The 15,408-nt window shown below is 39.0% G+C and overlaps 1 protein-coding gene across 7 annotated transcripts in view; it reads right to left on the minus strand.

Moving 5' to 3' along the window:
* The window catches only part of exoc6 (exocyst complex component 6), a 30,537-nt gene extending 15,660 nt beyond the window's left edge, over positions 1 to 14,877 (minus strand). For 4 of the 7 annotated variants that reach the window (XM_028430195.1, XM_028430193.1, XM_028430192.1 and 1 more), the window contains exons 1-12: positions 14,664 to 14,877; positions 9,801 to 9,972; positions 6,460 to 6,507; positions 6,195 to 6,285; positions 5,196 to 5,241; positions 4,001 to 4,054; positions 3,741 to 3,891; positions 3,499 to 3,660; positions 3,179 to 3,247; positions 2,898 to 2,981; positions 2,727 to 2,773; positions 2,470 to 2,590 (exon numbers count right to left, since the gene is read on the minus strand). In XM_028430195.1, coding sequence (XP_028285996.1) covers positions 2,470 to 2,590; positions 2,727 to 2,773; positions 2,898 to 2,981; positions 3,179 to 3,247; positions 3,499 to 3,660; positions 3,741 to 3,891; positions 4,001 to 4,054; positions 5,196 to 5,241; positions 6,195 to 6,285; positions 6,460 to 6,507; positions 9,801 to 9,972; positions 14,664 to 14,800 — 1,182 coding nt within the window. In that variant the 5' untranslated portion in view covers positions 14,801 to 14,877. Of the gene's footprint in view, positions 1 to 2,469; positions 2,591 to 2,726; positions 2,774 to 2,897; positions 2,982 to 3,178; positions 3,248 to 3,498; positions 3,661 to 3,740; positions 3,892 to 4,000; positions 4,055 to 5,195; positions 5,242 to 6,194; positions 6,286 to 6,459; positions 6,508 to 9,800; positions 9,973 to 13,932; positions 14,065 to 14,663 lie in introns of those variants that run through there. The other 3 variants (XM_028430196.1, XM_028430197.1, XM_028430194.1) reach the window with 1 other exon arrangement.
* Between the last annotated feature and the right edge of the window lie 531 nt (positions 14,878 to 15,408).

Raw genomic sequence — 15,408 nt, forward strand, 5'->3', positions numbered from 1 at the left:
TTGGCTCTGGATACTAACCTATTATCTGAACCTATTATCACTGCAAATCTGTTAATAGAAAACTAAGCAAGTGCCTTGATTATAACCAAGGGAGAGGGTCAACAGACCCTCTATTTTTTGGAGCACAGAGTGATTTATGACACTGAAAGGAGCCCAGTTAAGTCCCCTAACAGTGATACAAGGATCCTGCCAAACGCAGGAGTGTGTAAATCAGTGAGTAAATGAACACAGCCAGAGATTGACATGAGACAGCCGCTGCCTGCCTCTTTGTTTACTCAGATAAACCAACCAATCAGCTGGAGACTAAATTTAACAGCAGCAAATCACAGCTGTGACAGATATTTCTTTAATCAGTTTCTATGCCTCTACTATATACTGCGCTGCATGATTTTAAAGTACCGGTACGTATTGATCATTTTGTGTGAGAATTTTGTAATGAAAATATTAGAAAGAGTAACATAAAAAATATTCTGCACTTATTTACAGAATACAGGAGAGAAGAAAAAATGAATAAGAGGATGCCTGGATGATGGATTGGTTTGTGGACACTCATTGGATGGCCATGCATTAGTGGTAATATCAGGATCCTGGCAATGTTGAGCTGATTCTTGGCCCAGCAGAGGGGCTGCAGGCCAAGGGGGAGACCAGGGCCTTTGTTAGTCTTCTTACCCCACGCTGTGCAACTCATTCTGTAGCCTGTTAGCATAATCCCCTGGGTCATTTACAATTGACTGCAGCCTAGTGGTCAGGGATATGCCTTCTTAATCTGTTGTTATTGTTGCAATCTGTCTCTCATTAACGTGCCAATATCAAAGATTTTCATTTAAATAAATGCCTCTTAAGTCACTATCTGTTGCCAATTGAGGTAACACAATACTAACTAAACCTAATATCCACTGACGATCCTTGTATTTAGAATATTATAAACTGTGGTTACCAACAATTATCATAATAAGAGAAGTTATATACACTGCCTGGCTAAAAAGTAATTCCCTCGGTCCCTCTGTCATTCCCACCTTTAGCTTTGATTATAGCACACACTCAACATACCATGGATCTGATTGTTTGGGAAGTTTGAGCAATGTCACAACATTTACTACTGTCGTCGCATTTATTTTCCTCCATATCTTGTATTGATGATTGGAGACTTGGACAACTCTATCACTTCCCCAAGATTCTCAATGAAGTTAAGGTTTGGACTCTGTGGTGGCCAATCAATGTGTGAAAATCATGTCCTGTGCTCCCTACACTACTTCATAATTTGAGCCTGATGAATCTTGGAATATAGCCATGCCATCAAGGTAAATCCATTGATGGCATCATTCAGTGCATTCAAGCAGTTAGCTGACCTCATTCTTTGAGCACATGATCCTGTTGGATGCAGATCTGACCCACTGAATATGATTTGTTACAATTTAATTTCACCAAGCATTTAAGTGACCTTAGATTAAAGTAGAGAAGATTGAAGCAAGTCGTCTGGACTTGTAGAGTTTTCTAGAAGACGTTTCGCTGCTCATCCAAGCAGCTTCATCAGTTCTAACTGGTTAGAACTGATGAAGCTGCTTGGATGAGCAGCGAAACGTCTTCTAGAAAACTCTACAAGTCCAGACGACTTGCTTCAATCTTCTCTACGTATGATGACCTGGATGACTGAGAATCTTCATCAACACCTTAGATTAAATAATTCAAGATTATTTTCTGATTTTCAATCTCACTTGTTGTTTGTTTACTTAATTTGTTCCAACTGAAACAAATGATATGTCTTCTGTCATGGTTATTTGGAAAGAAGCTTCTCACAGCTGAAATAAGAGTTGATTAACTTGTTGCCAGTTAAAACCTATTAAAGGTAGGGTAGGAGATTTTGATAACTCTAACTAACTTAGTGAGACTGAGCCAGATTTCGAAAGTAAACACACGCTCCTTTCTCTCGGAGCTCACCACAAAGCCACGCGCATTACCTGAAGACGAGCTGCAGTCTGTGACTTCGGCAATCATGCATGTACCTCTCTGGTGCGCGCAGAGCAGAAAGAGAGTGACAACCAGCCAATACTCCACGCAGGGCCCACCCGGAGGATTGGGTGATGTTTTCAGCGTTTTATAGCTTCCACAGATGATTAATATTCTTCGTTTTAATGCAAAACTGCAACTTACTCAGATTGTAAAGAGATGTTACACTGATTTAACAAAAAGTGCATCAGAAGGAAATCTCCTACCCTACCTTTAACCACTTCTAATTATCCAATGGAGGTACCCTTAACTATTTGTTGTGTCAAATCCTGATGGTAAATATTACTGTAGACAACCATGCAGTCACTCGGTGTCTCAAAAAAAAACAACAACAGAGATTTTTGAGCCATCTTGGCTGCAGGTGTGTATTTTAACCTATTCTGTTGATTAGGGTTTTTTGTGGATTTTGTGGGTGCACTTATCTCCACAGTGTTAAGTGTTTCAACCCGTGTGTGTGCTTACTGAGTGTGTGCGTAGCACAGCGATGATCTTGGAGAGGGCCATGTTCCACAGTTCATCAGTGAAAGCCCTGGTCACCAAACCTTGTGTGGCATGGAGGATATGGTCTTCCACAACAAAAAACCTGATGACACACACATACAGACACGCAATAGAATTATCATCTAATACAAGTTGACTGAGCATGTCCCTCTTTTCTGTGTCTGCCTGAAAGAATGTGCAGCTGTCAAATGTTACATTATACAAGGGAAGAATCTTACCCTACTATCTGATTGAAGTATCTTCTGTAGCCTTCCACTGTCTCATGCTAAACACACACAAAAATATTAACAGACATGGGTACAGAAATACCACCATCCCAGACTTTTTAAGGTTTATTTTTCTGTCAGTGAACTTACGTCACTGGTCAACATCACTGTTGTGTTACTCACCATGTTAGCCTGGGGTTGCAGCACAAGCCGTGCCTGTTTTTTTCTCTGTTTCCTGTAATAGTTCTCAAATGTTTCTCTGTCACCCTGTAGGCAAAGAGAAATACAATTATAACGTAAATACATAATACTATTACAGAATAAGGCTGAGAAACAGGATTACTTATAAAACACATTTTCAGTTTCAGAATTGTTCTTTCTGACAAACTCTATTATTTACAGCTGTGAAAACTATTATGACAGTTGCTATGTTCATAATTGAATGAGTAAGCAGGGGCACATACCAGCACAGTGTAAATATGTAGACACCTGTAGACAGGTGAGAAGTCCACCAGGTCCTGAGCTGTAAGAACCTGCCAGACAGTGTTAGGAAATGTGATTACTGTTCATTACTTTTTTATTCAGCAGCACTGATCCTACAAATAATAAATAATGAGAGCAAAGAAAAAAAAATGAAAATGATTATAGTACACTGACATCCCCATATAGAGTAACAGAATTTAGGCCTGAGGGGTCATTTTTTTAATGTTCTATAAAGATCAGTGTTTGACATACAACATATTGATAACATTATTTTAATATGATGAAATCTTGACTTTCTCACCTCTTCATCTGCTTCCTCTTCATCTACAACGTCGTCATCCATCAACAGGCCATTGGGAGAGTGACTGTGTGTTCGTCCATTGAGGGAGTATACAGGCTTGGCGTAGTGGCCAATACTAGTCTGCTTAGCTACTGCACTATTAAAGGTCCTGTGCTGCTGGGCCTTGATACATACACATACAGTCAGGCAGTGAAGTGATAAATAATTGGTTGTAGGTAGAATTTTTAAACAGTCTCACATACCTGTCTCATAGCAGTCTCTCCAACCTTGTCAGAATGTTTTCGGATGCTCTCCAAGAAGTCCTTGAGGTCTGACATAGAGATTTCTTTGATCTCCTCTCTCAGTCTTGGTAGGTTTTCAGCCATAATCTGACAGAACCTGTACTGACTAACCCTGCAGGGGATACAGCAGAACCAATCCAGACTTGTTCAAGGACTTTTTAGTCCTGGAATGGCTCAATACTACCTCTTTCTTGTAAAGTAGAGTGACAGTATGAACCTACCTTGGGATGTAGACCTTCTCTAGCTGTTCCATGGTTTTCAGGGCAGCATAGTATCTGTGGACACAAACATTATAGCTTTAGTTAGAATAAAAATAACAGAATAACTTAAAGAGAGTCAAATGAATGTATGTGGCTGACCTGAAGAAGTTCTTTGAGCTACAATGGCCCTAATAAATTATTGAGCATTATGCGTAAATATGCTAGTTTCATTTGGATATTTTATTTCCCCTCTCTACAGTGCAACTAGTGTCAGCAATATTTTCATATTCATGTACACAAATCACAAGGGTTCAATGTTAGGTCAGTGTGCTTCGCTCCCATCATTAGGCTGATAGGCAGGCTGTGAAGGGATCTAATTGGTTGGTCAGTGAGTGTAAAATGTGTTGTATACAAATGAACAGAGGACACACTCATAAAGTGTACAGTAAAAAGGTCCACAAAGACAAGAAGTGGCAGTACACTGAACAGAATGTGACCTGAGCATGAATACATTTACAAAAAAAAATATTTACACCACTCATTCCAAACCATAGTAAGAGAAGCCTGACATTAGTGTGTCCGCACATACAAATCCCACAAGGTCGCCATCAAGGGCTAATTGCCTTGGATTGGCTGTGGGCTGTGAAAGAGTGCAGTGTGGGGGCCTTGTTGTGAACAAGGGCACACTGAGGGTCAATTGTCCTGTCTCTTCCTTTGGTACACAGTAAAGAACACAAAGAGTCATTATTTTCCAGTCCGAAGTGAACCCCTTTCCCCTTTTTATACAGACAGGCATGGGCATGTGCCCAAGGTTATAATCGGGAGTTCATTGGGTAAAAATAAAGTTCAATCAAACTTACAGTGCAGACAATAAAGGACTTTGTGGATTTGTTTGACAGATAATACCAGACTTCTTAGGTTAATGTTACAATCTAAATGACTGTTTTAGAATCAACAGCAGAAAACACATAAAACGGTTATAAGAAAAAAAAAAATCATAATGTACGGATGCAAGAAGGTAGCAGTCATCAAAAGTATACTGTCCACCTCAATTTCCTAATCCATTTACCAATGTAATTTAATCATGTACATTAGTTTGATCCCAGTGAAGATATGATTGAAGTGATTCACTGAACATTCCTCAGGCTTATATGCTGCAAAATGTTTTAACACCACACTATCCTATAATGATCAAATGCTTTGAGAGGATAGGTACCTTTTGGATTCCAGCTGTTCCTTTAGTTTGCTGTACATTTCCAGCACTGTAAAGGAAAAGTCACAATTACTTTGTTAATACGTTTTATTCAGTTTTGCTCAAAAACAAATGTAATTTTGTCAGAAAGTGTCTAATCCGAGTTTGATTACATTGCTTTGAAACAACTCTAAACCAGATACCTTAGGTTAATTATGATCTTCACTGGGGTGGTCAGATAAGATACAAACATAGAAAAATTAGTATTGGGGCATACTTGTTTATTTTTTTTAATAAATACAAAGTATTTATATTCAGTGTGTTATCACCACTTGATTCAACTAGCTGATAAACTGTGTCTATGTTACAGCTTTCCTGTCAGGTGGACTGTGTCAATAGATCCTAATTGTTTGGGATATTTTACACATTAATGACTAGCGGTTGTGGGACATGCATAAATGTGCCTCCCCATCTATTTGCAGTTGCTCACTCACTCATGCTATATGAAATTGCAGGTTTGAAAAAAATCTGAAAAAAGGTTTACTGACAAGCTAGAAGCAAACACTAAACCTCAGTTTCTGTTAATGTTTGGTCAAAACCTGGACTATATTCCATAGTTAACTGAGAGTGTGTGCTCTTCACAGCATCTGGAGGAAACTCATTTATTATTATATGCCTTAGTGATAAAATTCGTAAACATTATTTGATGAAAGTGGCAGCAGCTGTAGACAACATACTATAGCAGGTGCTAAAACAAGCCACACAGAAGAATACACTTCACTTCAAAAAGACACCACTATCAGAGCTGTCTTTAACATGAATGTGGGTCTGATCACCTGGTTTCCAGGGTCCCTACAAGACTTAAAACAGGTCATTAGGGCCAGAGCACCAAGTGGTGTGAAGGCCCTATTATAATCGTAGAATTTTTTTATTCTATCCTCTGTTAACACTAACACCATATTAAAAGTTACTTAATATTATATTGACATTACCATTACACAGATACTAAGACAGTACTGTTACCTGGTATGCAGAGCTGGAGCTTCTCCACTGTGGTGGCCATGTTCCTCTGCTGGATCCGACAACGAATCACCTCCTCTGTCTGAGCTGTGACCTGGGGAAAGCAAAGGGAAGACACAATAGAAAAAAGGCACCATTGTTGGCAACTAGGTTGGAGAATGTACATGTGTACTGCAGAACTGTCTTTGCAATTATTTGAGCGAGCATGTCTTGACAGGAAAACAAAAATTACTTTTTTTGTCTTTTGTACATTTTTACATGGACTTACCTCCCTCCCAGCTTCTTGTAGTCTTCGATTAGTGTCTGTCACCTGACCCTTTGAAAACAAACACATTTACACACCATTTATTATATATCTCTCAGATCCCTCAGCATTCATTCTAATTACTATACCAACCACATCACCACCACATACCAAAGACCTTAAATGATCAGCATGGTATCTATCTTTCTTCTTTCTCTGTCACAGATTTCCACAACTACTTAAACACAGTCAGACAGTAGTCAGTTAGCAGTGAATAGGGTGAAGGTGGTACAAATAACAGTTGACTTTTTTCTGAGTGTCAGCTCTTTACAAACTGTTCCATTTCTCACCAAATGTTAAAAGCAAAACAGAAAGGATATAAGCTATAACCAGTGCTTTGATTCTGTCTGCTTCAAAAAGGGCATTAAACTGTTGCTGCATTTGGCATACAGCAATCAACAAGCTAGTTTGAGCAAATAGCAAAATAACAAGTAAAATAAGTGTTTTTTTACCTACAATTATAACTGGTATTTCGGTACCCTTTTGGTTCTATTCCATGACTTTTCGTGAAGGAACACTGGTATGTCTTTTTAAAATACTGTTTTAGAATGTATGAAGACCTTGGTGCTGGTTCTCCAGTACATGCTGTCACATATCTATCTGACCTTCCTTTTTCTGTCTGCCCCCCCTCTTCATGCCCTCTCTTTTCCCTCTCTACCTCACTTGCAGCAGCTGCTCAGCCTTGTAATCAGCTCATTGTCCATGAAGGGGCAAGGACAAAGGCAGGCAAATTCAGATTAACCAGGCAGTGGAGACCTGAACCCATCGTCGGTGCCCTGGGCCTTTCATGCGGTTTAATGGCTTGTGACAGGCTCTTTCTCACAGATTCTGTGACAAACTTCTCAATTCTGGATGGGGATTTTTGAACTCTCGGCTCTTGTCACACAGCTGAGAGCCATGACCCAATTGACCAGTCATCTTTTTGATGACAGTCTTTTCAACAGTGAAGCATCAAAACGAGGGGGGGGGGTCAACTACATAATCACTTGTTCTTTTTTTGTTTCAGCAATTTCACTTGAAGCAATAAGTGACATTTATAGAAGCTGTGAACAGTGCTGCATTTGTCAGCCAGAAGGGACTTAAACCCATGCCCTTGGGGGACAGTGTCTATTCTTATTACCGTTTGTACTACATGTAAAACAAAAGCACACCCTAGGACTGAAGTGACCCACCCCTGTAAACTAGTTTACAGTTCCAAGGGGACTGCATGACCCATGTTGCATGCAAACAGAACTGTTCAAGTCAGGCAAGGACAAGCACCTGAGAGGTTATAATGCAAACCTGAAGCTTATGTCGATAAAAGATGCAGTCATCAAACAACTTTCAAGCAGCCAGAAATTGAGTGTATGTTAAAAGTTAGGAGTTCAGAGCCAGCCTTAGCTAGTGCAAAAGAATGTTCTGGTGTACTTGCTTAACAGATGAGCTGTGAGCTAAAACGCAGATCAAATTGGCCAATATTGGTTCATGATTGCGTCTGAAAAGGCCGATCACAGGAGCCAATCAGATGATGTTGTTTACGACGATGTTACGACACTGCGCTGCAGAACCTGTCCTCAGCTCTTTGTGATCCAAAGTCAGGACTGGCTGCTGGTTGCAGTGGCTTCATATTGCCTTCTCTTACACCAGCTTACTTATTCTCCTGCTCAAATGTTAACAAAGTGATTAATAAAATTCCTGCAGACTCACAAAGAGAATAAAAGTGAAGGCATTCGCTTCTTAATTATTCATTAGTTACTAGCATTATTTAAAAATACAGTATAATTAAATCATTGCCCATCGGACTAAAGCCATATTTCAATTGCAGCTGCAGGAAATCATATCAAAGAAATCACTAGCAGCAGTAAAGCCGTAAATAGCCTATTAGACTTGTGCAAAATCGTATCGTCTGCAATTAATCGTCAGAAAAACTGTCACCGATTAATATTTGCCACTTATCGATTACGGCGATTAGTGCCTCGTCATGATGATGCATTTTTGTGTGCCACGTACTCTCACCATCACCCGCAAGTGCGCAGATGTGAGCCCACAATAACAATAATGGCGGAAGGCAGTGGTATTCAGTTAAATGATGCGGAGCAGCATGTTCCTAACAGAGGTTCAACGTCTGTCACCATAAGCCGGAGTACAAAGAAAGCCGAAGAAAGCCCAACAAGGCCACAACGCCGGCTACAGCTGTAGTATATAGTGCCGCACACGCATACGCGACATGCATTAGGTGTGAAGCTTGGAATGTTGGTTGTTACCATAGTAACTGGATGTTTGCTCGTATTAAAAGAATGAACTCCGACTAGAGAAGCTGCCTCCCGATCTTTATGTCTCCACAGCAAGATAGGAAAACATTACAACAGCGAAGTCTCCTCCAGCAGATATTGGAAAGAATTCCACTCAGCTGAGAGTCATTGTGCTCCTTATGACCAAACTAAGCGATGGAAGAACGTGGGTTGATTTGCACAGACATACATTTAAATGTGTGACATATTCCAGTCACAGGTTAATTTGCACAGACACATTTTTTTTAACTTGTGACTTTTCTAAACTTATTTGTCCTGTTTATTTTTAATGTTGATATGCACTCCTCTGTGACCTTAAGATAAGAACATTTGAAGGACAAAGTTACTTTAAATGTTTGCTTCATTATCATTTTGAAGCAGTTTGTGCATCTGTTATCAATACATATTTCAAACATAGCTGGTTTGTGCCTAATCACTACTTACCAGCTTAACCTGTTAGAATGAAGTAGTTAACTCAAGTGCAATTGTCATCAATTCATCGTCAAATTAATCGTTATCGGCTAAATGCCACAATTAATCGTGATTAATTTTTTAAGCGCCCAACCCTATAGCCTATTTCACACCATGTTGGTTAAACCTTCATGCAATGTTCCTTTAATATTTCAGAGTATGCCTTCTACACACCCACATGTACCATAAATTGTCGATGCAGAACAGTAATGAATATTGAGGGGTATTGGGTGTGACAGGTATTGTGGTGTGGTGTGTCTTTCTGTATGATAGCAGTCAGTGTGTCAGCAACACACACAAACTACTTGAAAACTACTTGCCAATATCTGCACAACTTCAAGATACATTACTAAACACTGCTGGCGGTGTCTCCTACATCAATGATTATAAATGTTTCCTGTTTATCAGATTTATTAAAATAGCTTATGTAAATTCACTCTTGCCATATCCTGCATTCATCACAGTATTTAAACAGGTGCAGTGCTCTACGCTGACCAGTGTTCTCTCGCACTGTATTTTCATATTTATCATCCAATGTAAGTCCTCTTTGCAGCAGTCTCTTACCATCAGTTTTTCTGCATCAGCACGAACTTTGAGGAGTTCTGTGATGGCATCCACAAAACCTTGGTGATGGAAGTTGCACATCTTTTCAATTTCACGGTCATGGTTCCTTATCCTGGCATCCAACTTTTCCATAAAGCGCTTGTGGGCATTGGGCTGGTCATCATAAACAGACCTGTGAAAGACAACAGATGAAAAAAAGAAAGCAAGGGAGATGAGGAAACAAAGACGGAAAAATGAAAATATAAGTAATATTACTCTTAGTGGATATATAGAACCTAGAGTTGAAGGAGATTTTCCAGTAATTAATAGGAGCACCCATTCACCTATAAGGCTCCAACGATTAGTCGTCTAATAGTCAACGGCAAAATTCTGTGACAACTAATTTAGTAGTCAACGAATGTTGCCGTCGACTATTAGTACGAGGGTAGTTAGTGACGTCATCGCATGGCACGCAAGTTAGGGTTGGGTGGTATCCAAATTTTGATACCATCAATATATAATACCGTGACCTGGGTTCTGCTGGTGGTGTCTCCTACATCAATGATTATAAATATTTCCTGTTAATCAGATTTATTAAAATAGCTAATGTAAACTCACTCTTGCCATAGTATCGACTAATAAATTGACCAGTGGACTGGGAGATTACCACAGACAATGCCTCAAACGTAAGACTGGCGGCTGAACTCAACAGCTCCACTTATCGTCACCTGCCTGCACTCATCTCTAAAGCCAGACCATGTAAACAGACTGGTATTTCTTGCTCAAAACATTTAACAATTTTTATGAGGAAGATTGCGGGGAGTCAGTAATTTATTTTTGTCAGTTTCGCTGTAATTAAACATTAGTCGATGTGTGAAAAAAGAAAAACCTGTTTTAAGTTTAATAAAAGCCAAATTTCAAATCCATGAATAATAAAAATAATTTGAATCATAATAATCGCGATTATGAGTTTTGCCATAATCAAGCAGCCCCAACACGCATGCACGTTAGTGGTATTTATTTTTATTTATTCACACGTCTTAAAACATTTTGTGTTTTTAAAAAGAGCAAGCGCTCCAGAGGTATACCTGTGGTTCACTTCTGGAGTGGCAATATTCATTAAAGTCTGCTAAAATTATGCCAAAATTGCAGGCAAGAGTGCTTGTGAACAGTTTTCTTTTTCTGCTGCTGTTTAGTACTGTGTGTCCCGGTACAGTTATGACAGAAATAAACCAACTGTAACGCTTCAAAAACAGTTTGTATCTGTGAAGACAGATGTTTGGCTTGGGTCAGTGGGCAGGGATGGCCGCCTCACATATGCAGGAAAACTTCTGGAAAAGCCTTCCAAGGTAAAGGGGTCAACTGCATGGGTGCAAAGATGGCAAAAGCTCACTAAAAATAGGTGTGCTTGGAAATCTGTGCTGGGTTAGGAAATGATGAATCAGGATCTGAGGTCAATAAGGTTTCACATTTTTCTCTCAGCTGGTGTAAGGGTTCCATCTAGTGGCACTGGGCTATAACACTACATCCAAGGTATGTTACATTTTATAGCCTATGCTTTGTTTGTTTCTTGGTTGGTTTTAAAACTGGTTATTTGGAGATTTTAAACAAATTTTTAACAAATTTTAAAAAAGCTGTCTGCTAATGCACCAAGGTTGATACCAATGCTCATATTAATATAAATTCTGCTATGAGGATAAAAAAATAGGCCCCAAGTTAACAGCATCTCTGATCTCTCTGAGTCTGAACACAAAATCTTAATCTGATAGGAATACAATATAAACTGATGACAATTCTGATGTCATGTTAACCTCCATCTCAGAAAAGACACATTTTTTAAACACCTGTGTGAAATTGTATAGTCTATGTCTACCTGCCAATCTAACCTCTTAACACAACAATGTCAATTTCCAGGACAAAACTTTAACAAGGTTGACAAGGTTAGCATACAGTATGTAGATCCCAGTTGCTTGTGCAAGTGAATAAAATCCTCCAGGTGTAATAGTGAATGTTTGCAACATAAATCCATAAATACTAAATATTTTCCAAGATTCAAATAACAGTTTGATTAGCTATTTGGCTGTAGCTAATGAAGAAACAGATGCAGGAGAGGGAAACCACTGTGGTTAAAAGGTGTCCATGGACAAAACAAATCACACATTGTATGTTATGTACAGACTTTAAGAAGCTGTAGTTCTCTGGTGTGATATTTTGGACAACCATGGGGGCATGTCCAAAAAAGAAAAACAACGATCGAAGAAGAGATATGTAGCCCAGCCACCTCGATGACTGACTAGAGAAAAACAATTGCCACCATCAAACCAAACTCAACCTCCATTTGTGGACTTCTGGTGGCTCCTATATACAGTATGCATACATCACCCCCCATGGCCAGATGTGTTGTTCTGGTCATCGTGGTGACCATCTGTACTTTATGGGGTAGTTGATTACCAACTAGCATGCTATTCATTTCTGAGGATGTCCTGTCTGTACAGAAATATTATTAAAAGCAAGAGATTAGTACATGTTAATTATAAATAACAGACGTGACCCTGAAGGGTTAAAAACACAGTTGGTTGCAATTTGATCTCTTGTTTAATGTCATCTTATTTTTGATTCAATGTGAAACGTATGAGACCATATATTTCCTTCCATTAGAGAATGCCTCTGTTGGCAATACAGGTGGAAATACTTTGTTAAACAAATCAGATGTTCTTAGCTAAATTTCCATTAGACGAGTGAAGATAAATTTTTTATAAAAGAAAATATAAGGGCTGCCTTTTTTACCATGCTGAATTCAATGAGTATAAACAAAAAAAAAAAACGAATTGCAGCTCCCCAAGAAACTAAAACTAAGATCTAGTCCTGATGTGAGAAGCCACAATATGCAAACTGAACACAAGCTCACCCATGCAACTCAATAATCATCAGCCTCCATGCTGCATATGAGCTTCTGCTTTCCTGTTATTAATATTTGAAGGTAGGTGGTTGCTGAAATAGGTCACAGTCTTCCTGCTTTCGGAGAGGACAGGAAGCTCAGTCCAGCCAGGACTGACAGGCCTATATCCCTACTACTCAAAAACAAAAAGCACTAATGTTTATTAATTGCATAAATTTCCTCTATTTAAATACAAAAAAAAAGAAAAATAAAAAAGCAGTCAACCTTTGTCATTCCAAAGAGAGGAGAAAAGAAAAATGCATATTAGAGTGGCCCAGACTTTAACAACTGATCAAACAACAGTGATGTGCGTTATCAATACTGCCTGAGTTGCTGTCACAATGTAGAAAAAGCAGTCAGTCGCACCACCCAACATTTATGACTTCCTCTTTTTATATATTAGTTTTGGGAGGGTACATGCACTTTGTATGTTCCAGTCACCTGCTTTTAGCTGGAATGAACAAAAATCAGGACAGAGACAGACAGTGAAGAAAATGTGCTGTTGCAAGAATGACATATCATTAAAAAATTAATAAAGAAAAGCTCAGGAAATAGATTATCTATTAATTTTCTTTTGATGCCAATTGTATTACTTTATTGATTGTTAAAGCAAAGAAGACAACATGGTACCTCATATACAGTAACCAATGCTGTGTGGCTGGAAAATGTTAGCTTGTAAATGCTAGTAATTCAGTATCTCAGTTCACTTCTATAACCTTTTTGACAGCCGCAGCACTAGGGGGTCAAGATGGCTCATCCAACTGTGGCATTACGGAATGTCAGACGCTGTCATTTGATCATTTCTACAACAAAACTAGCCAAAATGGTCACCAATTAGCTCATAGCCAAGACTTGCTGCATTACGATATCAAGATGTGTTGAGCCACAGCCACACCCACAACTGATGTTTACATATTTGACAAGTCATCAGATCTGCAGCATTACACATGACTAGAAAAGCACCACACAAATCCGGATTATCAATAATGCATTATACTAATTCAATACTGTTAGCATACTTGCTAACAAGCCACCTAGCTTCGTTCCTTCATTTCAACATCATATAGCCTGTTGGCTAAAATTGCTAACGTTAGCCTGCCGGTGGCTAGGGCAGCTAAGCTAGTGCTTGAACAAAAGGTCTTATAATGTACGACACGCAACCAAGCAAAGCTATTATAATTGGAAAGGGCTCTGTAAGAAGATATATATTCTTACCGAAGAGTGGGGCCGACACAAGCCGTGTCGGTGCTCTCAATTTCCTGCAAAATCCGCTCGTGTTCCGTTATACACTCAAGGGTTTCATTCTCCGCCATGATTGTTGTGTGTGTATGTTGGAGCTATCACTGCAGCTACAGAGTGCAGGTCAGTGTGAGGTCTGGTCTGTGGGAGGCGCCCTGCTGCCGCAATTACTGCGGCGACATCAGCTTTGTGTCCACATATCCTGTACGTTAACAGTCAAGTACCTGTAATAAAGTTGCACACTAAACTGTTCCAAAATGGAAACCCGTCCTCGTTTCAGCTGTATTAAACTATATGCTGAGATTAAACTTGGGAGACATATTTTCAACAATAACAAAAATGTAGCCTAACAGACAATCCAGCATCACACATGAATGCATTAACACTGTTCATCTTCATTTCTCTGTTTTTGAATCATGCTTTATTTTGCTGTAATTATAAATTACACCTACACACCTGCAAATTGGTGTGTCTTTCTTAGGACATGCATGACCATGAAATCAGTTCATGTACAATTATGCTCCTAAAACCTTACTTAATAATACATTTTACGAAGTCTTCACAAACAGCAGAGAGAAAGGCAGCTCTTGGTTGGGATATAAAAATCAAAATACAAATACAACTATAAACAAAACAAAACAACTCTCAGTTTGAGATAAGTTAGCCATAGAAATACATAAAATAATTTTGCATTTTCCTAAGTTTACCTTAAAGTGGTTCCTAGTGGCAGGTCCACAGATTCTAATTCGGCAAAAATATTCCCAAAAGTTTTCTCTTCTTTGTTTTCTTCTTCACCTTGACTAGGAGGGTCGGGTAAAGCAGCATGGACCCTATCTCTTGCCATCTTTTTTTTAATGAAGACTCCACGTATGAGGAGTAAATATCAACAATGATAAGGACGGCAAGAATTGTGTGTGTGTAAAGTAGAATTGCAGGGCACATGCTATGGTCAGCAGAAAAAGAGGGTGCAACAGGAAAAAGAGACCTTGTGATTCGCTGGACTTTGAAGCCAACAAAACATTTTTCAGCTGCTCCGTGTGACGCAGAAGACCCTAAAAAAGACAGCTGTATACTTTAGAGAATGTGTTGATTTGTGTTGACATATATATAAAGAAAAATAAGAAAAATAGAATTAAACTATACACATTTAAATTTCCAAGTGTGTCCTGCTACATGTGGCCTGTGGGCCTAAAACTAGAAAAAAGACATTTTATATTGTGTGTACATTGTTATTAGGTGAAATAACAATGTAGTGTCTCTTGATGTCAGTCTGTATCTGACTTGAAAGGTGTTGATAAAAAACCTACAGTACCACATTTTCTGAAAATACGTTTTTAAACAAGGCAGCAGGCCTTGGCCAGTTTACATAACCACTTTCTATTTCCTTCCTGCTATTCTTCATGGAATGGATTGGCCCATTAGGAGTGTGGAAGCAGTGCTTGACAATGAGAT

This window comes from Parambassis ranga, chromosome 19 (genome assembly GCF_900634625.1).
Source record: "Parambassis ranga chromosome 19, fParRan2.1, whole genome shotgun sequence".
NCBI lineage: Eukaryota > Metazoa > Chordata > Actinopteri > Ambassidae > Parambassis > Parambassis ranga.